Here is a 25,538-nt window from a genome sequence, read left to right on the forward strand (position 1 = left end):
GGGGTTGAAATGCTTGGATAAATTGAAATGTATGTAAACAGATGTTTTGTCCCTTCTGTTTACAATCCCCTAGATCCCGAGACAGAACATCAAAATACAATTCTTGCTGCTTCCTATGATTTTAGTACTAATGCCTTTCTTTGTTCTTCATTATTTGTATTTTCTGAAGCTATTAATAAAAAAAAAAAAAAAAACATGACTGCACACTACTGTTTTATTTGTACTGTTTAGTTTAAAGTACTTTAAATTGTACTCTTTATGTTTACAGCACTTTTTATGATTACATTTTTTAATTAAATATTTAGAATAGTTTATAATAAAATAAATTTGTTCAACAGAAATCAACATCCTGGACACTGAGAGCCAAAACATTATTCAAATTATGCAAAATTTATGAAAATAGACAATGCATAAAAAAATCTAAATTCATATCAATTGGCAGTGCATAATTTATTTTTCTATTCAATGCTCCTTATGGTGTTGAATTTTCTCACTGCACCGCACCCATGTAAACACAGACATTATTGAACATATAATGTGTTTTGTGAACCTGTCTATGTAATGCAGCGTTGCAAAAAGGCTGTTATTTAAGGACGGGATTGTTCAAACTTGACTGGAACTGACAGCCAATCTTCAGATGATAGTGCTGTATCTCATTCCACAGGTGAAGAAGCAGTTTAAATAGAAGTCCTCATGCACAAATAGCAAATAAACAGCTCATTTCATTCAAAAGGTTAGAGAGAAGTTCAAGAACAACTCGTGACACCTAAAAACTTGACATATTACAAGAAACCTCAGGAAAAAAAAATATATGACCCCTTTACATTATTTAGCTTTATTTGAAGCAAATAACAGCACTATAAGCATAAAGCATACACAAAGCATAACAAGTCTGTCTGCAAATGCTATTGTACTCTTGCCTCCAACAGAGAAGATAACCTCCATTAGTGAGCCTGACCTTGCCAGCCACTGCTGGCTTGTCTCACTCAATTAGCTGTATGTTTCAAAAGAAAAAAGGGCCTTCAAAAAAGCACATATAGTATATAAATATGTATGTGTTACAACGAAGACAAGGATGAATACAGATCATTTATGAGTAGGTCTGCATCATCTTGCCAGCTTATGTATGTGTGCACAGATAACAGAACGCACAAGCATGCACAAGCATGACAATTGCAGCACGAGGCCGCATTTTGATGGCTTTTTAAAGGAACCTGACCTCTCCTTAAATCTCAGGAGAGCAAGGATGAGAGAGAAAAAAGAGTGACAACAAGAAAAAAGGAGATGTGATATACTATGTGACTTCTTGCTGTTATTGGACTCTTCTCTCCACAGATCACGCCTTCCTGTTATAGCACTTCTTTACTACATTTACCTTGACAATAAATGACATTTGAGCTCATTTTATGTCTGTAATTGGGCTGTAATTACTAAATTAAAATTAAATAATACTTTTGATAGTTGTTACATGTCTTAGTTTTCCCCTGTGACCTAGTTTTCCCCATTCTGTTTAATTAGTCATTGGTTCACCTGTTGAGCCCTCGTTATCTGCACTATATTAGTTCCTGTACTTTGAGTTTGAGTTTGTCGGTTATTGTTGATGTCTACATGTTCGTGCAGCCTGCTTGTAAGATTTCCTTGTATTCTCTCCTTGGATTATTATTAAATGTATGAATTTTGATATTTTTCCTTCGTCGTGCGCCTTCCTCAGCACAACCTGTAACAATACTATTGCCATAACTTGTATAATGATAATATTTAATGACAATTCTATATTTATTAGCATTTATTTTTTATGACTAATACCTTTATATAAATATATATAATTTTTAAAAACTCTAATGCTCACAAAAGCTGCATTTACTAAATCAATAATCTAATAAATCCAATAAGTAATATTGTGATGTATTACATTTTAAAATAACTATTTTCTGTTTTTTTTTTTTTTTTTTTTTTTTTTTTTTTTTATATATAATTTATTACTGTGATCAAAGCTGAATTTTCAGTCTTCAGTGTCACATGACCCTTCAGAAATCATTCTAATATGCTGATTTGGTGCTCAAGAAACATTTATCAATTTTTGTGGAAGCTGTGATATTTATTTTCAGGATTCTTTGATGAATACAAAGTTCAAAAGAACAGCATTTATTTGAAACAAATCCTGTAATATTAATATTAATATTAATTGAATGCCTCCTTGCTGAATAAAATAATTATTTTCTTTCAAAACGAAAAAAAAAAAAAATTGAATGGTAATGTAAGGAAGCTATATTTCTTATTTAACTAGGATAAACTTTTTTATTAGAATAATGTGCACAATATTATGCGATATTAAGACCAGGGAAGAAAGTTAATGGGATCGCGTTTGATTTTATGTCTACCTTAATAGCTGAATTGACATTCAAACAACGCTTTATAGTGGTATTATTAAGATCCAAGTAGTTAACTCACATCCATAAACTCCACATTGGCTTTAGGTCCTGTACTTTCATTGAGTATCTTTATAGCCACAGGAATCTTCACAGTTTCTCCTTCTGGAACCCAGATTCCCTTATAAAGAAGACATCAGAATCAGTCAACAACCCTTCAATTCATATTAAACAACAAATGCTGACAGGTACACACATTACATGTAGAAATGCTACCTTATAGACCATGCCAAAGGCCCCAGTTCCAAGAATCTTGACTCTCTTGAGCTCAGTTTCCTTCAATATTCGCAGCTGAGCTTGGTTTGGTGCTGTACCACTGGGCGTCAACGGCTCCACCAACTGCTTAAACAACCAAGTCTTAGATCAGTCACAACATCTGAATGCACAAAAACATAGAGCTCCAAAACAAGCCCTTAGAAGTAACACTTAACCATATTTTCAGTATTACAGTTTTTTTCAATTGCTAACATCCCTTTGTCCAATCAGTAGTCACATTTTCAAAACTCTAAACACAATTAATACAACATCCATCTGTTGTGACCATACCATTTACACAATTTATGTTGTTTTCACACAATATTCAGTCAATTAACACATTTCTAAAATGCTTAAATGCACTTTTCACATAAGCTTACCCCATACCAAAAACCATGGATCTTTCTTATCTTTTTTTACAAATGCTTAAACACAGCATGCCAGAAATGAAGACCTAATGTTCCAAACTTTAAATATAGTGTAAAGCCTCTACTTCTGCAACAAAAGCAGCTTAAAAGTGCTGCTAAGAATTATTTTAATTACTAATATTTGAAAATAAGCTGATTCCAATCTTGATGAATAATTCCAAGTATTTCCATACATGGCCATGCACAATAAAAAGACACTCTCTGGATTGGTTTTGTTCAAAACAATACAGAACAACACAGAGAAGCATCAAAAGAAAGAAAATGTTTGGAGGAGGGAGAGTTGGACGAGGGAGATGAATAGTTGGGACTAGGAAAATGACTCTTTGGACCAGGGAGAGGACAAGATGGACTAGGGAGAGGAGTAATTGGACCAGGACTGTCTGGTTTGGTTCAGCTACCAAATCAGACAATCAAGAGACTACAGCAGACAGTCAGGACTGCTGAGAGGAATATTTGTGCCCCCCTGCCCAACCAGAGTGAGGAAAAGGGCTAAGAAAATCACTTTGGACCCCACACACCCTGTCCACTCTCTCTTTGAACTGTTGCCTTCTGGCCAGCGATACCAACCACCAGAACAGCCAGGCACAAGAACAGTTTCTTAACGCAGGCTATTCAGCCTGAACAATTGTAAAACATTCATAACAATACTGTACATTGTCCATCATAACTGACACATTTATACAGAGAAAAACTAAAATTGTTAATTTGTGAACTGTACACTTGTAAATAACATGCATATATGTACATTAATTAATTTATTTTTATTTATTTTTTAATCACTGACAGCAATTTGATTTAGCCATTAAAGCCTTTATTGCTGCAATTCTGTCACTTTTCTTTTACATTAAATAAAGTACTGATCATCCTTCACTATGCTGTACACATACTATCTAAAATGAATCTACTCACACACACAAAAATTACATTGCTGGCTGAATTATTATTATTATTATTATTATTATTGTTGTTGTTGTTGTTGTTGTTGTTTTCATTGTTGTTATATTTTTTAATGGATCTCATATTGTATGTTCTATGCAGGTCGAACTGAGACATGATAAGTAATGCAGTTTTTGTAATGCCATTAATTGTTAGCATTTTGACCATCTATTCACTATAATTGACTACATGTTCCTGTTGGATAGAAAACCAGTGCTAATCTTTTGACCGAATGACTCGATTTTGAATTGGGCTTGCTGTGTTTTGATAGAGTTAGTATATGAAGAAAAAGGTATTCAACATTTTGAAATGTAGAGTTTGTATTTATTTAACTAAATGTGGTTTTGGCCAGAAAATTTAATTTGGCTAACTGTGTGATGTAGGTGTGTTGCTGTGTTAAGAGTTTAGAAAAAGTACTTTAAGTATTGGTAAACGCTTGTTAGCAATTGAAAAAAAAAAAAAAAACTGTAAGTTTGTTTATGTAGTAGTCATTAGATCTCAGGAGGGAAAAGCCAATGTTTTTTCAGCTTAAATGAGCACTAGGAAATTCAAATCTAAATTTTTATTAATATGGTGCTGTAGGATCTGACTGGAAAGCAAAAGACTGCAAAGCCCTTAAAGTTTAATCCATAAACTATACCATCACTGGATTAAAAATAAAATAAAATAGTAATTAAAAAAAAGGAAAAACAACAAAAAAGAGAAAAATATAAAATAAAATATATAAAAATAAAACATTATAGACATGCAGTGTGAACATTCTGCTAAACTTGTGTGTTCCACAAACAAAGAAAGTTGTATGGATTTGGAACAATTAAGGAGTTGAATGAATGATCATATTTGGTGTGAACTATTCCTTTAACACCAGGTTTCTCCAGGGGATTTGTCCCTGTTGTTAAGTGAACCAAATAAATTGCTTTGAAAAAGTATTTGCTAAATGACAACTTGGATATTGTTTTTCTGAATTGAGAAATTAAACCCTTGATAGCAGCTAAAATAATGATATTTAGTCCCTGTATACACTGTTCTTATTTATGTGAAAGAAGGAGAAATCTCCTTGCACATCCTATACAAACAGTCCACTCAGCACTTTCAATCTTATGTAATGGAAAATACATTTTTATAGTGACATTTTAACAATATATAAATGTGTAAATTTGGTTATCCATTATTCAGGGGCTAACTGTTACTTTATGTGACCAATCACAGCACAGACCGGAGGGCTGTCACTTTGTTTTATGAAAGTACAGACTGAACACACACAATGTGCAGCTGTCCATCTCTGTGGTGCTGAAACCCAGCATTCAGATGTGCGTTAGAGGGAGCTGTCCAGATTTGTGGTGCTGAAAATGAAACATCTGTCAAACAAATATATATATATATTTTTTTTTTTCCACTGTAATAGGACAGTGTATGAGCACATTAATATAGCTAAAAAATAAAAATAAAAAAAAAATTAATAAAAACTTTTATCTTAGCTGAAGTAAAGAAATGTTTCAGGTTCAACAACTTTATCAATTCAAAAGAGGTTAAAGCAGAAATGTGCAGATTTTATTTTGTTATGCACCTTATATGTACATTATTATTTAGTAGACAACTGATCTGTTGCTACATTTTTAAAACATCTATTTGAACATTTTCAGAGGCAATCAGAAAACATTCAATAGATGCATGTTTTTTTTTTTTTTTAAACTGGGTGGTCTAGACCTCGCCTTATCTTCTTCTTGGCAGAAATGCACCACTTTCTACTTGAACAGAGGCCTCAGGTTTGCTAAAACGGATTTCAGGATTCCAGTGTGTGAGTGTTTCTGTCAGCTTTTGGATACAGGGCATCTTCTCAGGCTGACAGCTGTCTATAACACTGATGCTCCACCTGCAAATTATCCAAACCAGCATAGACAGGCCATGTTTTTTAATAGGCTGCACAGTCATTCAGGGCAACAGGGCTATGCATTAACCCAACAAACCTGCCATGCATTTAAGGAAGGCCCTCCGCTGAATACTTTATGTGCTGGGTTTTTATAGCATTTTTAAGCATGCAGCTCACCAAGAAACAAAACGAAACAAATGAAAAATCTGTGGACAGGGAAGGATTTTGATGCAACGTGACAGACAGAAGAGACACAAGATATGATGCATAATGTATGGAATGTTTCTCTTCTAGTCCGTACTTACTGATTTAAGCAAACTTATATGAGAACAGGCCACTCTCACCTCAGTCTCCAGGAAACGACGTAAAGCTCTCTTTTTCTTAATGCTCTTTCGACGGATGTAAACAGCCACACTCAGAGCTATGATGACCATCACAAAGAGACCCCCAATTAACCCAGCTGCAATCAAAGGAGTCCTGGAAGATCATGGGAAAATAAACAAGTTGCTTTTTCCGCAAACCAGTTAAGTACAAACCCCTCCCTACGATTTTTATTTTATTAGTGCATTATTTTAATTTATTTTTTAATTTAATTTAATTTAATTTAATTTAATTTAATTTAATTTAATTTAATTTAATTTAATTTAATTTAATTTAATTTAATTTAATTTAATAATTTTTCCAAATATTATTTCTGTGCATCAAATATTTTTATTTGCTTTTTTATTGTAATTTGTCCTTGGTCAAAGCTGCACTTTTGAAAAATCTTACCTGTCCAACATGCCAGTGCAATCTTGTACTCTGGGTCCAGTACAACTGTAATACAGAAAGTTACATAACAATTTATAATCAATATACATGAGTTGCATTGCAACAGACTGGTAGGTTTTACAAGTATTATTAATGTAATTAAATGGTGCCATTTCTTATACTGTCCTAAATGTATCAAGATAAAAAAGAACAAAATGAGTAGCCTAAATATATATATATATATATATATATATAAACATTGATAATCTAACTATTTTATAATGGCCAGCTACATTACAGTTATGTTAATGTAAGAGAAAAATGTGCTTAACTATCATGAAAATGTTACAATTTAAGAAATAAACAAAACATGTTTAAAAAATAGCCTTCATTTTCTTAGATTTTCCTTTGATTTGACATGTGACCTGGACATATTTTTGTGAGATTAACCAATTCACGTTAAAAAAAAGAGAGAGAGAATTTTGAGCAGAGAATTATCAGCCAATAAGGGCATGAAACTCTTAACGTGACTATTACAAATTAAACACTCAATACATGTTAATAATTTAGCATATTATTGGGTTTAGGCCATTTATGTAACTCATATAAATTTCAGTGTTTAATGTTAAAGACATTGTTGTCCAATAAACAATTTTATCAGTGTTGGATCGTCACTTGATGTCCAGCGTAAAATCTGGGTCCTGCATGCCAGTTGTGAACCACTGATCTAGGAAGTCAGGAACCTGTTTTTTCTTCTTTCAAATCCCCAGGCCCATGTGTCTAAGACTGATGCGATTACCACAACGGATTTACCCACATGGGCAATTATGTTAGTGCTCTGGGCATATTGTGCTTGATGCAGTTAAAGGAAGCAAATAAGCTTGCAAATAGATTTAAGTGCAAACACAAGCAAACAGTCTTACCCCTGGGTGCAGTTGGGGTGGCAGGGATGACACTCGTTGTTGGTCTCAGCATATTTGAAGATGAAGCTGTTTGCTCCCTGCAGACCATCAGGGCATTTCTCCACACAGTTGGGTCCATCTTTGAGATGCAAGCACTTCACACAGTGATCTGGACCCTATAATAGGAGAAGAGAGAAAGATGGAAGTTTAGGAAATGAAAAGTGTCTCAAGAGACTGAAGCATTAGTTTTAAAAGTGGAAAGGAAACATTTAAAGAAACAAGCACAGCCATGTAATATCATTTCAAGGAAGCATCAATTATTTTGTCTTTATACTTTTCCTAACACATTCAATCACACAAACTACATCTTATGAAGTTCTATAGGATTTTCTGTTATTTAGTTACTCAGATCCTTTCTTCAGTGTGCATTGCCATTCACAAGTTTGGGGTCCTTGTGAATTTTTTAATGTTTTTGTCTCTTATGCTCACCAAGTCTGCATTTATTTGATCAAAATTGCAGTAAAAACAATATTATTTTGAAATATTACAATTTAGATAACTTGAATTTCTACTTGAAAGTGTTCTACTTGAATAAAAATGGTTAGCCAAGCCTTGCATCATCTAATAAGGTCTGATGATACATTTTGAATGAGGCTACAGATAGGATTTAATTTTGAGATTGTAAGTGGATAGCTTAATTTGTTTCTAATCAATATCACTCTGTTTCACGCTCTATTCTGTCTGGAGCTATGATGAGGTGAGGACGCAATCGACTCTGTCAGAAATCTAAGCTTTTTCTGTTGTTTGATGTTGTCAAGTTTTAATTAAAGCAAAAACAAAATCCAGCAAAACAATGATGGCTCTCTGGCTCTCTGATGGCTTTATAGGGTCATACCGGACCATGGCAGGTCAAACTTTTCTCTCCGGCCTTTTCACACTGGCTGTCACACTCAACACAAACCGAGCCATTGGCATACTCTCGAACATCCCTAGAACAGATAGAGAACAATGTGTTATGAGCCATTTATTGCATGCTAGTACATTCTACAAAAACAAGTATATAGCAGAATGCAAATATGCACAGTTTGCTGGCATTGAAGGCCTTTATATTCAGTGACCAGCGGCTGCTGTGATTAAATCCAAATCTAGGTCAGTTAACTACACAGACATACAAGGAAAGCAATACAAGTGGAAACAGCTTAAGGAGCTGTCAATACTACTCTCATTTGTTTCTGCTGTCGATAGTTTCATTGAGAGTATTCAAAAAGAGTTTCCAATGAGCAAAGAACGAAAGCTTGTCGATGAAGTCCTGAAAGCAGTATCTAAGATGTAAAGAAATCAAACCTCCAGTGAATGAGTGCCATGAGGACTCAAAAAGGAAGAAAAAAATGCATGCTTGCCTAACTGTATATATAATAAATGTTTTTTTTACTCTAATGTTTTGCTCTTTGTAATCCTGAATTAAAAATTATTCCCATTTCATTTTTGTATTTAGAGAACATTTTTCCTTTATTAAAAATGTTAGAGCTGACATTAGAGGTTATGTATAATTAAAACGTGCGATGAATACAAGCTGTATTTTTATTATACAAGTATTTCTTAAATTCTTAACTCAATCTTGAATGGCACAAACACATTTGCAAACAAAAGCCTAGCACTGGACATTTTGCCTGTTCTTTTCAAAGCCTGTTTTCATGTCTGCATTGCTATTTTATTTATTTATTTATTTTCAGCCTGCCAGAAAAGCAAGGGAGTCAGTCTGTTCCTTTGAATTATAAATAGCATTAAAAGCATTTTGATCCCTTGATCTTGATAGTCATACTGCAGATATATATTTGGAGCCAGCGGCCCGTCTGAACAAATCTGCATTTAAAAAACATATTCACATTAAGGCAACTGCAAGCTAAAGTGGTTTAAGATTGTATTTATTTATTGTTAATAAAAATAAGAACGTTGAAGAAAAACAACTTCTATACATCAGCATAGTGACACCACAAATGATTTGTTTGCACACATACAGTACTCACCCATAATATAAGTTACAGGACTTAACACATGTCTTTCCTCGGCTGAAGTATTTGCACGAGAGACACTGATCTGGACCGGGACCCCAGCATCCTTCCTCTGAACACAACGGATCACAAAGCATCTGCTCTTTAGCTGGAAAAAAAAATACACAGATACAGACGCACATGAACAGAAAGAAAGAAAACACCACAATTAGTTAATTCATTTGGAACTTAGATGTCTCCGACCTGCAAATATGGTTCTGACTTCATTATATTCATGAAATATGTATTATTCACATTACCTCCAGAAAGCTTAAAATTAAAAGGGTACTATTTAGCTATTAGTTACAATAGCTATTACTTTATTTCTGTTACTACTAATTAAAACCATTCGTTCTCGAGAGGTAATGTTTTGAAGTAAATAGTGTATTTATTGAAGTAAAGTGAATTAAAGTAGAATGAAATGTTCATTTGTTAAGCTGATATTTAGAGAGCAGGGACCAGACAGACAGACAGACAGATAAAGCATTACTGTTAAAAAGTTACCATTCAAAAATGTACTTGTATTTGATTGTATTATTATATTAAATATAATTACATTTGTATTCAAACTGCATGAAAAATGATTTAATTTGTGCATAAATAAATGCGCTCTACTTTGAATCACTGAAGGGGGGTTGTTTAAATGCCATGTCAATAATCTTTAAAGGATCAAATATCGTATGAATGTTCAGCCTTATAACTTTAGCATTTTGTTAGTACTTGTGTGACAGTGTCACCGCACCTTATATACTGACTGACTTTCAAATTCAGCCATATAAGACATAGATCCTTGCTCCTCAATAGTGTTTGCAAAACATTGTTCTTCATGGATAAACACACTGTGGGCATCTCTCTGGGCTGTTGGTCAGTTGTGTAGATCAGTCTGCTTTGATTGATGATGTGGAAAAGAGGCTAATGAATGAGTCGGCTAACTGAGCCATCGATCCCTCACGTTACAGACTTATTATCACACTAATTACATCCAGCTTGGCGGTGTGCACTGGAAATGGCTCTCCGTCTGTTAACATCTTCGTTAGACCCACAAGTTTAACTTTCACAAGTTACATCTTACTTCAATGGCCCAATTCCAGTTTTAGGCAAGACGTAGTTTGTGGCATAGACCGTTGTCCAAATATTCAAACTTTATGGGTCTGTATATGATAAAAAGGCACATTTTTGGGTAGTGAAAATATTACGTTTTTTTTTATTTTTTTTATGCTTACTAAGGCTGCATTTATTTGATGAAAAATACAGTAATATTGTGAAAAAGTATTAGAATTTAAAATAACTGTTCCATTCAATACATTTAAAATATAATTTATTATTGTGATGGCAAAGCTGAATTTTCAGCATATATATATAATAATATATTATAGCTATATAATAATAACTAATAATAAGTTACAATATTAAATCTACCAGTTGTATAATGGTCATGTAAAAGTAAACAGCATTTTCTGAAGCAAAAACACTTGACTAAAATTATGACCACACAGGGGGAATAAAATTAAACAATATTGCAATAATGAATAAAAATAGACAGTAATATTCTGTTTCCTCGTGGCTTGAGCAGAACTGCAAGTGTATGATTCTCTGTTCCCTTATATCAATAACAAAATTCAATAAGACATCATAACATGCTATTAAATTAGCTGTATTTCTAGTAGCAACTAAATTACAGAATCTGATCTTCAATTTTCAGTCTAATTAAAGTCTATTTGGAGACTCGCAAGACTGATATGGAAGCTTTTCAAGCAAATGAGGATGCCAAGGTTTTTTTATTGTTATGCTTGCTTCAAATATGACATCTTATTTAGTGGAAACCACAGTTACTGAACAGATGGAGGTGTAGATGAGAGCTGAGATTGAATGACACTCACTACACTCTCTGGGGTCCCTGTTGTTCTTGATCAGAGATCTCTGGGTGCTGGTGCGGAACAGACTGGTCCAGTTCACGGTGTTGTAGAAGCAGAGCTGGCTGTTATTGGTCATGTAGACGTTCCCGGCGCTGATCTCTTTCAGAGACTGAAACTTCAGCGAAGAGATCCAGCGCTGCTTCAGGATCAGCAGAGAAATACCACTGAGAAAACAAAGACGCAGACAGCTAATTCAGCTTCACTTTTCTTCACATTAATGCAGGATATAATTGAAGATGTCTCTTATAAATGACAACAATGCTACAGGAACTATTTTAAGTGCCACATCCGTAGGGAGTGAACATTTTTCACTTGGATCTAATATGAAACAAGGGAATTCTTAGAAGTAGTTAATGAGGACATTTCTGAATATATTACTAAAAGAATATTTAAATCATTTAAAGTATGAGCAAATCTGTGAAAAGATTCAACCCAAAATTGGACAGGGAAAGTGCACTTGGGACAACACACATTTGCCAATCCTCTGAAAGCACAAAGGCATATTCGATTTCACTAAACTAGTCCAGTAGTGAATTTTGGACATAGTTTTGTGAGTTGGGTGAGAAAGGCTTTACTCATGGGTATTATCAATCCACCTATATTTCAGCTACATAACTGTGACACAGTCATTTTATCACTTTAGTAATTTTTAGTCATTTAGCAAAGGGTTTTGATTGACAATGTTCTGAAATAATTTCATTAAATATTATTATTATTGTTGTTGTTGTTAATATTAGCAAATGTAATCAAATTATTATTAAAACATAGTAGTAGTAATAGTACACAATTTCATTAATAATATTATTGCATTTTAAAATGATGATAATAATAACACTATCATACAAATACAACAACATCAACAATTATAGCAATAATAATAATAATACCAAATTTAATGAACTGAAATGATTACGAATAATAATAATGCTTTTTATAAACAATCACATTGAAAGATAAAATGTTTTTAACATTTATTACATAATATAATTGGTCCCACTTACATTAAGTGGTATTAACTATGTACTTACATCAAAAAAAATAAGTGCATGGACTTATTGTGTTCATACTGTATTGTAAAACACTTTTGCTGCTATTGTAGTGGGATGCAGGTAAGGTTAGGGACACGTTTGCTGGTATGAGTAGGGTTTCAGAAAAATCACAAAATCCAAGCTGGTGGCTGTTTTCAATAGCTATCAGTTGTGTACCATCATAAGCATCATGCTAATTTTTAACTCCTTATTAGGATTTATCAACATTACAACCAACGGTATGAACAAATGATTGAATGTACACAACTGATGATGATGATGATGACTTTTGTGATAATTTACCTATAAAGAGAGCGTCCTCCAATGGTGGCAAGGTTTGAGAAAATGCCAAGATCTGTCATGTTTTCCGGCCAAGACTGAATGTTCAAGAAACCTAAGAAAACACAGAACAAATAAAAAATATCCATGCTTTTAAATACCTTGAGAATAAAACAGATAACAAGTTTGTTACTATGACAGCAGACATCGGCTCAGGATATTGCCTCAGGTCCAGTGAGTGCAATATTATTTACAGCCTGTCTGACAGTATAAAATGACCCCATTACATTGAAATGAAAGTATATTAAGGGAAATGATTGCACTAATTAAAAGAACGAGTTCCATTATCACTGAGCATCATTTCTTCAGATGCTCATTGTTTTAATTACCAGTTTGTTGTCTTGTATTGGGTGAAATGTGTCTAAACTGAGGGTACACCAATGGCGCACAAGAGAACAGTTTCCGAGTTTCATTTTGAAAATATTGCTTTGCTGCTTCACTCCATTAGCTATTTGGCACAATCATAAGAACAAGTTGAAAGTGACAAAAAGCTTTTAGCATGAGTCATATTTCATTCCTTTGAGGCTTTATAAACAAATAAATATTGCGTACAGCATAAAGATAAGGATTTGTGACATAGAATATTTCCCAACTCAAAGGATAAAAGTTAATGTATGAAGAAATAAAGAAAGTTAATGGTTTTACGCAAGGCTACACAGGTTAATGGGTTGTCATGTGATGGATGGTGACGGTTGCTCACCTGTGATCTCTTTGACGGTGCGGAATACATTTAAGCGATCAGGGTCCAGAGCTTTTATGCCATGAAACATGTCCCTGTTATAAATAAAACACAAAACATGCCAGAAAAAGGGTTACATAACCGTGTATGGAATATGTATGTTAGACAAAGCTTATATAGGCCACAAACAGATAAATAGACTGGACTCACCCTTTAATGCCAGTGATGAGGAAGATGAGGTTGCCGTTGATTTTGGTGCAATTGACAAACTTTTCAATGTTGCTGGAATCTACAGTTTGAGCCGTCTGAAGACTGCCGGTACCTATACCATCACACACTGGACACCACAAAAAAATTATCAAAAAACTATTTATCAAACTTGGTTTAATAATTCGGTTTAATAATTCTGAAAATATATTCTCAGTTGTTTTTAATGAGACTAAAACTAAAACTCATTTCCATTAATTGAAATAAAAACAAAATAAAATCAAAGATAAATATTAGAACAAAAAAAAGTTGCCTTGGAAATTAACTAAAGTAAATTGAAGTAAACTAAAATGGAAACAAATTAAAACAAATAGACATTAAAAAACAACAAGACGGGTGAATTGTTGCCTTGGACTCCATATATGGCTTGGAAGTGGTTTTATTCAAATAGCTAGCTATCTACGTATCAGCAGTTTCAGACTCAAACAACCCATAACAAACTTGCTGTGCGTTTTCTTTTCAGCTTTTCTAAGCTGGCAGACATGTCAGAAACTAAATGCAACAACAACAAATAAATAAATAAAATTAAAAAAGTGATAATTTCTTCCAATGTCCCCTTTAACATATTCTCAAAGACATGTTGACATACATTGTAAAATGGGCTAAAACACTGGCTTGATCATATTTCACTGAAGAAAAAGAGTTATACAAACATCAAGCAAGTCAATTTCCCCCTCATTGTAAGCCAAATTATGATCAAATGCGAGTCATATTGATATTGACTAATATGACCCAGTGCTTGGGCCCATTATCATTTCTACTTATTTTGTGGTCATCCCTCATTAATCTCTATTGAAAACCAATAACGTGTTTATTCTCTACTTCACAGTCTTACATGCCCTGAAGGTATACAATTCGTCTGCTTTTTACACCATCTGAAACTAGCAAGAATTTTTCATGGCTCGTTGGTGCTGGTTTGGCTGGTTTATGGATAGACTAGAATGGTATTTTCTGGTTGATCAAAGTAGTCTTTTGTTGGTTAACATGGCTAAGAAGTCTGTTTGAAACATCAGAACATCAGCATCCAGCATCCAAAACACAAAAATGCTGCTCTTTTCATTTCAGAGACAGCCTAAAAAGGGCAGATGGAACTAATGAAAGGAAAATTAATGGGAGAAAGCATTAAGCTTAATTTGGTGGATGTAGGAATAAAAGTCGTGCCTTTTAGTTAAATAGTCAATTGCTTTTTTGATCATGTTTGTTTACTCTCAAATGTGATTATGCTGGACCAGCCTTAAAAATACACGTTTTATATCATTATATATATATATATTATATAACTATATATATATATATATATATATATATATCCTTTAAAAAAAGAAAAAAAGAAATCAATCCTTGATCAGAAGTAACAGTAAAGACAATTGTAATGTTACAAAAGTTTTCTATTTCGAATAACTGCTGAACATTCTATTCAAAGAATCCTGAGAAAAAAAAAAAATGAAAATACAGAAAAAATATGAAATATTCACATCTGTTTTCAACATTGAAAGGTGATGTTTCTTGATCATCAAATCAGCACATTAGATTGATTTCTGAAGGATCATGTGACACTAAAAAACTGGAGTAACGATGCTGAAATTTCAGCTTTGCATCACAGGAAAAAATACAAATTTTAAATTTATGAAAATAGAAAACATTTTAAATTGTAATAATAACTGACAATATTACACTTTTACCTCATTTTTGATCAAACAAATGCAGCCTTGGTGAGTATAACAGACCTCTTTAACAACAATAAAAATCCTGAATGATGCACATTATGTAGTATTATTTGCACTAATGAAGGAACATGTACCATTACCTGCATGGCTGCCAAGTGAACTTAAATGGACTTTCTGGATGTATGTATCATCATCACACTAAAGTCAATATGTAATAATAATACCTTTGCAAATATCACTGACCTTTCGGACAGATGTCAGTGCATGGGATGCACATCTTGATGTGATTTTCCTCCACCTCCATCTTGTTGCTCGGACAGGCTCTGACACAAGAGCTGTGATCCACCACAAAGTTATCTGAGATCCAGACAGCAGAATATTTGAGTATTAATGAGACAGCTGTGCAATGATAGTCTGAGGTGAAGAAAGAACATTTCTCAAATTGGAATTTGAGGCTAATAATCTTTTTTTTTATTGACCATGAGAAAGTGATTGTTTGTTAAATTAGGTGGTGGTGGTGATGGCGCAGTGGATAAGACACATGCCGTTGGTGTGAGAGACCCGTGTTCGAATCCACTGTGAGACACCAATGTGTCCCTGAGCAAGACACTTAACCCCTAGTTGCTCCAGAGGTGTGCGACCTCTGACATATATAGCAATTGTAAGTCGCTTTGGATAAAAGCGTCAGCTAAAATGAATAAATGTAAAAATGAATAAAATGTAAATTAATAATCTTGTTCTCCAAGAAACCATACGTACGTGGGCATTTCTTGACACAGAAAGCTCCATAAGTGTATTTGGCATTGGGATTGTGCTCGAGCTGGAATGTTGTTGGATTGTAGACAAATGGCTGAGGACATTGTGTCACACAGGCCCCGCTGTCATTAAAGTTGGTACAAGCCTGAGAACAAAAAATTGTAAGTAAGTGGTCAATAAAGAAAACATGACTATAATGAAGAGACGCCTCTGCAGAGCTTTCAGTGTTTTCAACACACATTACAGTATAACATCACCATGAAACTACTTTAAAAACTCAGTGAGCAGGCATTTGTCAATACCTCTAGTATATTTCAAAATCATGCAGAATGAGGTATAAATACAGGGAGATGTTGACGTACGAAGCAGTCTGTGTCTTTGGGTCCGAAACAGCCTCCTGCACATTCACGGTGACAGCAGTTACTGACGTACGGACCAAAACAGCGTCCATCACACTGCTGTGCACACACCGTCTTTGTCACTGTATGATTATGAAAATAGATGGAGAGAGAAAGAGAGATAAAAAAAAATTAATTCACAGGAAAAAAAACGTTTTTCAAAAAATGTATTTGTCTTCATTCATTTAAATAATGGCAAGTCCTGATTCAACATACAAAATAATAATTCATTTTAATTCAAAATTCACACACAAATGAAAATTCAATATATTTGAAAAATACATTCATGAAAATACTTGAAAATATATATTTGAATAAATAAATAAATAATCTTTCTAGATGTTGGAACTGACACAATTTGGCACGATGGACATGATTTTGGCCAATGCTAATAATCTCAAAATAGCCAAATATCTGCAATTAAGAGTTTCTAGAATATAATGCCATACTTGAGTTAGATGTTTGGTTGTAATAAGACTATTCAGCCTGCAAATGCACTCTTTTCAACAGCTAAATTAGTTAAGTGAAGCAGTGTGCAAAACCAAAACAGACAGTGTCAAATAACAAGTGTGTCACTCTGTCTCACCAGACAGTACACTCCATGACTTGAAATATTTCATGCCGTCTCCAGCGGTCTAAAATGTCTCATGGAGTTAAAGTGCATCGCTCCGACAGCCAGAGCTCAAGAAGAGATTAAGATCACTGTCTCTCTCTGTCCTCCTTTCTTTCACTCTTTTATTTTGCTCTAATTACCACTCACACTATGGGCTGTATCACCAGCAGGTTACAGACAGTAGAGATACTCTGATAACCCTAATACCAGTTCATTATCACAGCTACCGGCCCAGAGGCTCAAACTAACAATACCAGACAGCAGACTTTTGCCTTTTATTAGAAATGGTGTCAGAAATGAAAATCCCTAACTTCAGAACACCATTGAGAAACAAAGAAAAAGAAAGACTAAAGTAATAAATGTTTGTTTACTTCTGATGAAACTCTGATTACACATGCGACAGAAAGCACATACTGTTGCTGCAGACAATCAAATATGAAAATCTGTCTGGAACAACTATCAAATAAGCATACTTCACAAGTAGCGTTCAAAAGTGCTTCTTAATGTTCAAAATATTATTTTAATGATTTAAGTGTGATCTCAGTTGTTTTTTCTAGATAGTTCAACCAAAAAAAAATTAATAAATAAACACTTATATAATGATATTAATAAAGTAACTCACAGCTTTGGCACTGGTCTTCCTGGTGACCCCAGCAACGTCCATTACAAGATCTGTGACACCGTCTGCCTGCGGAAAGAAGCCAGAATAATCAACCATGACATTTTGTGCTCAATATAATAACAACAGAACAGAAATTATCCATTCAAATGTATCAAAAAAGATCGCTTAGTAATAGTTCAGACACTAGATGTGAATTTGTATGTGTCTGTAACATTTATACCACATCTCGTGTTCTACGGTAGTAAAATGTATTCACTCAGCCTTAGAATTTACTACTGACAGGCAGTTTCTTTCTTTTCTTGTTCTGCACAGAGTAGTTCCCTATTGTAGATGTAATGGTTTTTGAATTGAGTTTGAAGAAGCTGGCTTAGCATTCACAGGATAAATTAATGGAACATTAACCGTTACAGTTCCACAAGTAAAAAAGAGAAAAATAGAAAGCCCACCTGCTCCATCTTCAGGCTCTTTATATTTTTTAGATTTTAATCATTTTAATAACTTCACAAGTTTTTATTATTATGCTAAAAAATCCATGAAATGTATCAAATCTGTTCTGATGTGAAGAACAGTATTTCACATAATAAATAAATAAATACAAACAGGATAGTTAAAATTGGTGAAATCAGCTCAATGAAGTACTCACATGAGTTGCCACTGTTGTTGGAAGGAACCACCAGGAGTTCAGAACGTGGGTTCTTGATGATGTCATTCCAGTGGATGGTGTCAGCGTGGCACAAGAACTTGTTCTGATCCACATACACACCTCCATTCAGGATTTCTGGTTCAAAACATCAACATACTAGCTTGTTAAAATAAGAAAATGAGCTGAAGGATCAACACTCAAATATCCAATCTGTCTCCAAAATGTATTTGGACATATATGTATTATGCATGTGCTATTTTCCCCTGAGAATAAATGGCACTTATTTTGATTTCATCTATGTACAGTTGCTCTTATAAATATATAAAATGTCGCTTAAGTGTCCAGACAGTAGCAGTAAAACTAGATGAGAAATTATTAGGTACAAATATAAAACTTTCTTTATATTTGTAAGCTAAAACTATTTAAAAATAATTTGATATATGAGTGTGTACTGTGTATATTTATTATGTACATATAAATACACACCCACACACATGCATGTACAGTATATACTTAAGAAAAAATAAGTTATGTTTAAATATTAAAAATATTTCTATATAATATACATTATATGAATACAAATACATGTACACGTAAATACATGGAAGTATTTTCAAAACATATACTGTATGTGTGTGTATTTATATATACATATATGTAAACAAAACTTTTTTATTTTGGATGCGATTAATCATGATTAATCGTTTGAAAGCACTAAATATGAAAAACTTAAAAATAAATAAATAAATAAAAAGTACAATGCTGTCTGAATTACCATTTTGTTAAGTGGACAAAAAAAGTTTAGCTTAAATAAACGTAGCTTTGTTGTTATCAACAAACTACTAAAGTACTTATGTACTAGTTGAATGTTACTAAACTAAAAGTACTTAAGTAATATAATTAGTAAAACTAAATATGAAAAAAAGCTAAATATATTTACAAATAAATATCAAAAGCACGTTACAAAATTACTAAAACTTATATTAAAATTAAAACTAAAAATACAAAACTTAAAGCTAACTCAAAATATTAACAAATAATATTATATACAGTAAATAATTCTAAAATAACACTGACATAAACACAATAATATTTTTAACATACTGACATTTAAAACAAAAAATTACTAACTAAAAATAAAATGAAAATAAAATAATTAAGTAAATAAAAGCCAACTCTAAATATTAACAAATACTGTAACAGTATAAAATAATACTAAAATAACACTGGCATAAACACAACCAGATTGTGTATGTGTACTCCATTCATAAGCTGGCAAACCGATTACAATGGAAGCCATCCATACTGATACTGTCTGTGTATCATTCATTGATTCCAGGCAGCTTTTCTCCATAAACAGCATACATTTCTTATCTCAAAAGATTCTGTTATACTGAAAAGTGTCTCTCAGGGTACCATGAAGCATTTAGATGGGTGCAAAGTATCACGCTGGTTGTGGTGAGCATGTGCGAGTTTGACGAGCAGAGATAAGTGGCCAGACAGTTCAATTTATCCGTCTCATTCTCAGTGTGTAATTACAATGATTAAGAAAAAAATCTGTTTTTGGCATCTCATTTTGACGTCCTCTATCTGTAAATGACCATAAACGCTTTCAGTCTTTATCAAGATCAGTCTGTGGTCCATATCTGTCTCTCTGGTGCCAGGCTCCCTTCTGAGAGTGTGAAAAGGTGTATCAGACACCTTGCATGGTTGGCTGATCGTATTGTACTGTGCTTTCCAAACACAATGAATGAGTCTGGAAGGAAATCAGACCTGGTGCTCATCCAAACCAACACACACTTGCAATTTTCTAGGCTATTCACAGTCTCTTTTTGGTGCGGGCTCCTTTTTTCATTCTACATTTTTGGGTTTTTTTGCTCATTATATGGTCTGTCAGTTGAAAAAACTAAACCTCAATACTCAAAACTACTTATTAATATTTTAGATTCAGTTACCTTGACATTCAGCACAGAGACCTTGTGTGTTAAACTTTCAGAAATACACTATTAGCAGTCATTCTGGCTGCCTTGAAACCAGACAAACATCTTTTAGTACAAACTGAAGCGGTATCGTAGCTATTAATAGACAGCTGAATTCTGGGAAATCACACACAAATGCTCAACTAAGAAAGATCTCTGTTAAAGTACAGAGATAAATCTCCTGTTTGACAATGAGAGCTCCTGTAAATTAAAAGGACATTGAGTGTTGAGGGGAATAAATACATTTTTTCTTGGTCTTTTTGACATAACATCATTGACATTTTGGAACAATTTGAGGGTGAGTAAATGATGACAGAATTTTAATTTCAAGGTGAATTAATCATTTAATAGATAAAAACAAACAAAAAAACTTTTAAAAATTAAAAGTAGAAAAAAAGATGCCTTTAAACTGTGGCATACAACTCTCTCTGCACAGAAATGAATTGTAACTCTGATCTGAAAGAGCTTTGCTATTATCTTTCTAAGCAAATGGACATGATTTATTTATTTATTTTTCTTCTGGATGAAAAAAATATGTATACTTTTGATTTACTGACCCCACTGTTTGTTTATAATGTATGCACAGAGTGTGAAAACCTAAGCATTGTTTGATAGATTACGCAGGAATATAAAAATAAATCCAGTTTACCTTCAATTTAACAGAGAATATCCTTCTTTGGCTAAAAGAGTGGAATTTGTCACTACATAAACTCTAAAAGAAATGCCAGCGTTTTCCATTAGTTTCTTTGACAGCAGTGGAGAGATTGTTTTGCATGACAAATGTGAGCGTATCTGAGAGTGCATACTGTGTGGAGGAGGGCCTCCTCACGGATATCCGTAATTGTGTTGAAGCCTCCTGATTAAATTTCAGCCATCTTAAATGTTATTGCTTCACAGTGAATCAGTGTGACAAATGTGATGCATTGTCCTGATAACTGAAATAATATGCAAGGCAAAAATAAATAAATAACAGCTGTTGAAACTTTATAAAAGATTGCTTTGCTTTGTTTTTGCTGTCTTTTCGACTGGCAGATCAGTATCTTCCAGAGTTTTTGCTGGCATGGAAACTTGGAGCAAATGGTTAAATAAATCATAAGGCATAAATCAAAAGATACAACAACATGTGGAGGTCATTATGGAAAATGCATCTACTGTAAATCCAAGTTTTGCAAATGGTGGTAATTCAATAAGATGAGCAGCATGTTGGAATAGCACACGCATTAAAAGTTTTAATTTACACTTTTTTTTTGGGACCAAACAGATTATAAATGGCATATAAATATACTGTTTATCCTTTGCAAACAAGTACGGAGGGAGTACCATGCTCCAATAATGGTATCAGATGACAATACTATAGTACTATGACATACATTACAGTTCAAATTTTGGGTTGGTATTTTGAAAAAAGTATTCTCACCAAATCCACATTTCTTTGATCAAAAAAAATCTAGTAAAAACAGTAATATTGTGAAATATCACTACAATTTGTGGCAATTTAGGTTTTCTCTTTTATCATATTTACAATGTAATTTATTCCTGTGATCATTTTCAGCATCATTATTCCAGTCTTCAGTGTCACATGATCTTTAGAAATCATTCTAATATTCCAAATTGGGGCCTCAGAAAAACTTCCACAGAGGCATCAAAAAAACTCAAAATTACAACTCTAAAAAAAACAAACATAAACTTAAATCATTCCACATAATGTGATACAAATAAATAATTGAATATTAAATAATTTATAAAAAATATATTATTTTTTGTATAATCTCTATTATTTTGTTAAAATTACTCACATTTTCTGCAAGGGGTTCACAAACTTTCAAGCAGCACTATATATATATATATATTCCCCCTTTAAAACCTTCTCTGTACTAAAATTATATGCAATAATGCTGCAACCTAGTGTGGTTGAGTTGTAATTCACAGAGGAAAATATCTGCATACTGCAGTGCTTCCTAATGTACCGTAATCTACTGTGACAACAACTAATTGCGTATTCCACGAGGTTGCCAGATTGTTTTACCAAAGGGGTTTGTGTGTTAGTGGTTTGACATTGAGAAATGTCTTATTGGATACTGTGAGACTAAATGCCTGCATTCTAAGTGTAAGTCAGTTTGCTTTGAACTCTTCAGGGGCTCCGTAATCGAGATGGCATTCATTGTATCAAACTGTATGTAGCGTAATGGATAAAGCAAGCCACCCCATGTCCCACATTCATTATCAGCACAATGCAATTCGCTGGAGAGCTGCAGTGTCAATATCCTAGTTGATCTTTATCTTCTCTTTGTGAGAAGTTTCAAAGGTACCTGCTGGTGAGATCAAATCCACCTTTCACCAAACATGAAAAGAATAGGTGAGAAAAGTAAGGTGCATCTGCGAGCTCGGTCTTGCAGAATGGTCTGTGAGGTTTCAGCCGTATCAGGGCTCCACCAACCCTCCCAGCCTGGCCTCCTGAGACCCTGCTGCTGGCTATGATTTCTGGGACGCTCTGCTATCTCCACCAGCCAAACTCTCCTCCCTGTGTGGCTGAATAATGAGACGCATCGTGAATGTGGACGGGTGGAGGGGGCGGATGCGACGGAGGGCTGTGGATCATGATGCTAGTCTGAAGAGGATATTAGTGGAAGTGGCACTAAGCGACAGCAAGATGGAACTGGAAATTTCATTAGCATTTATTTTATATAAATCGTGTGACTCGGCACATCTCTCATTTTAATAGGGCCGTGTTTTCTTCAGCAACCATTTCAGGCTCTATGGATGTTAGGGAAACGTAATAAGGAGTTGCAAAGTGACTTGATGATATTGGCAAGTCAGTCAAGCACTCTAAAGTAGTGCTTCTTAATGTTTTTGTCTCACAGGCCCCCAGTTGTCCAAAATAATATTCAAAGGCTCTCCAATATAGGCTATCTCTGGTGTGTCTTTTGTAATTATGACAAAGTTGATTGTTTTCAATCTTTTTTTTTTTAAATATAAACTGGATATAATATAGCTATATTAAATTAATTAACCACAATTCATTGTGGAATTTCAGAAGCGTTATTGATGGAGAAAACACAATATATAAAATAAAATAAGAAATTGCATGCTATTTTTTATTTAGTACTGTCCTGAGTAAGATATTTTAAATAAAATATGTTTACATATAAAAAAAAAATAGCTGTAATTATTAAAATAACCCCATTCAAAAGTTTGGGAAGCCTTGGTTCTTAATACTGTGTGTGGTTACCTGGATGATCCTTGACTGTTTTTTGTTTTGTGATGGTTGTTCTTGAGTCTTGTTTGTTCTGCACAGTTAAATGTTCTTCAGAAAAATCCTCCACGTCCTGCAGATTCTTCAGTTTTCCAGCATCTTTTGCATATTTGAACCCTTTCCAGCAGTGATTGTATGATTTTGAGATCCATCTTTTCACATTGAGGATAAATGAGAGACTCTTTTGACAACTATTAAATAGGTTCAAACATTCACTGATGCTCCAGAAGGAAACACGATGCACTAAGCCGGGGAGTAAAAACTTTTGAACAGGATGAAGATGGCCAATTTTTTTTTTTTTTTATAGAAATATATATTTTTTTCCATTTAGTATTGCACTTCGGAAGCAACAGAAGATACTTGCATGTTTCCCAGGAGACAAATTAAGTGCAATTTACCTTGATCTTCAAATTCAAAAATTTTCACTTAATCGTGTTAATCGCATCGTGTTTCCTTCAGGAGCATCAGTGAATGTTAGAACCTTTTTTAATAGTTGAGTTTGAGTCCCTCAGTTGTCCTCATCGCCACCCTGTTATTTCACAAATACAACTCTTAGTTTCCAGAAAGACTGGCGCATCCCTACTCCCTGGAAGATTGGAAATGCCAGTCTGCGACTAAAGGCCATTGCACACTGAGTCCGAATTTTTCGTCCGAAGTTTTTGCACGTTGAAAAATAAATACGACCTCACCTTTTGTCAATCACGTTTGCACACTGCCTCCGAAATTTTCGTCCGTCAAAACAAAAATTCGGATCGGGTTCGATTTTTTGCGTTATTCGCATCCGTATAAAGCATTTTGAGATGCTTTGAGAAGGTGTTTTGACAATTCAGAGCCACCGTACAAGCGAAAGCCAAAATCCAAAATAGTGTCAGACAAATTAATACACTTCGTCTTGCAGCACAGCGCACTTTATGACAAAAAAAATTGCGGAATACAGAATATAAAGAACTGCTGTAGCCTATTTTTTATGCCTGGCGCGCACACCTTAAAGACATTTTGCATAGTTTTGCGAATTTTTTCGCAACGGATCAATTAAAATGCATCGGACTCAGTGTGCAAGGTCTCTGTGCGTGACGAATTTTTAAGATTGCGAATGCGAAAAAACGCATGCGAAAATTTCTGACTCAGTGTGCAGAGACCTTAACTCTTGCCATTTTTGTGTACAGTACGCATTAGAAAGTCTGTCAACGGGCAGTGGCTGGCCACATAAGACTTGCTCATTCTATTAATTATAATAAAGTAGAGGGGCTTATTTACAACAGAACAGAACAAAGGTGACCTTTCTCAAGCACCCAAACGACCCAAAATAATGGCAGTCTATTGCAATTACCTCTTCTCTTGTCAAACACAAATTACTGATGCCAAACATGCCTAATATTAACAGACCTCAGACTATTTCATGAACTTTCTTGCAATTACGTTTGACATTAAATGCTCTGGCTGCACTCCACAGGGACGATGAGTTAAATAGTTAATGGTGGAGCTTTGCATTGGGCATGAAAAGAACAAGAAAGTCCGCTGAGAGAAGGAATGCCCAGAACGCAATTTGCCACCAGAATTGAGTCAGGAGATCTCTTTATATCCCCACCGCCGGAAGTCCTCGGAGACCCGTTTTAATCACATTCAGCTGCAATGAACGGCCTTTGTTTTTTGAGCGATTCAGAGGCAAACCAATTATTACCCACAAAGCGCTCTTCCTGTCTTCACTTTGTTCTTGACTGATGGTTGGAAAAACAGAATTTGCTGACATAATTTCA

At 34.0% G+C, this 25,538-nt stretch overlaps 1 protein-coding gene across 1 annotated transcript in view; it reads right to left on the minus strand.

The window, feature by feature from the left end:
• LOC306872576 (receptor tyrosine-protein kinase erbB-4-like) overlaps positions 1–25,538 on the minus strand; it is a gene marked incomplete at both ends in the record, with an annotated part of 160,077 nt that overhangs the window by 21,849 nt on the left and 112,690 nt on the right. Inside the window, 16 exons of the mRNA XM_079421188.1 lie at positions 2,452–2,550; positions 2,646–2,768; positions 6,263–6,395; positions 6,690–6,734; positions 7,592–7,746; positions 8,466–8,559; positions 9,598–9,730; positions 11,502–11,701; positions 12,869–12,959; positions 13,605–13,678; positions 13,794–13,920; positions 15,761–15,874; positions 16,277–16,418; positions 16,636–16,754; positions 17,907–17,968; positions 18,546–18,684. Coding sequence (XP_079277314.1) covers positions 2,452–2,550; positions 2,646–2,768; positions 6,263–6,395; positions 6,690–6,734; positions 7,592–7,746; positions 8,466–8,559; positions 9,598–9,730; positions 11,502–11,701; positions 12,869–12,959; positions 13,605–13,678; positions 13,794–13,920; positions 15,761–15,874; positions 16,277–16,418; positions 16,636–16,754; positions 17,907–17,968; positions 18,546–18,684 — 1,850 coding nt within the window. The remainder of the gene's footprint in view (positions 1–2,451; positions 2,551–2,645; positions 2,769–6,262; positions 6,396–6,689; positions 6,735–7,591; positions 7,747–8,465; positions 8,560–9,597; positions 9,731–11,501; positions 11,702–12,868; positions 12,960–13,604; positions 13,679–13,793; positions 13,921–15,760; positions 15,875–16,276; positions 16,419–16,635; positions 16,755–17,906; positions 17,969–18,545; positions 18,685–25,538) is intronic.

This window comes from Barbus barbus, assembly GCF_936440315.1.
Source record: "Barbus barbus genome assembly, chromosome: 7".
NCBI lineage: Eukaryota > Metazoa > Chordata > Actinopteri > Cypriniformes > Cyprinidae > Barbus > Barbus barbus.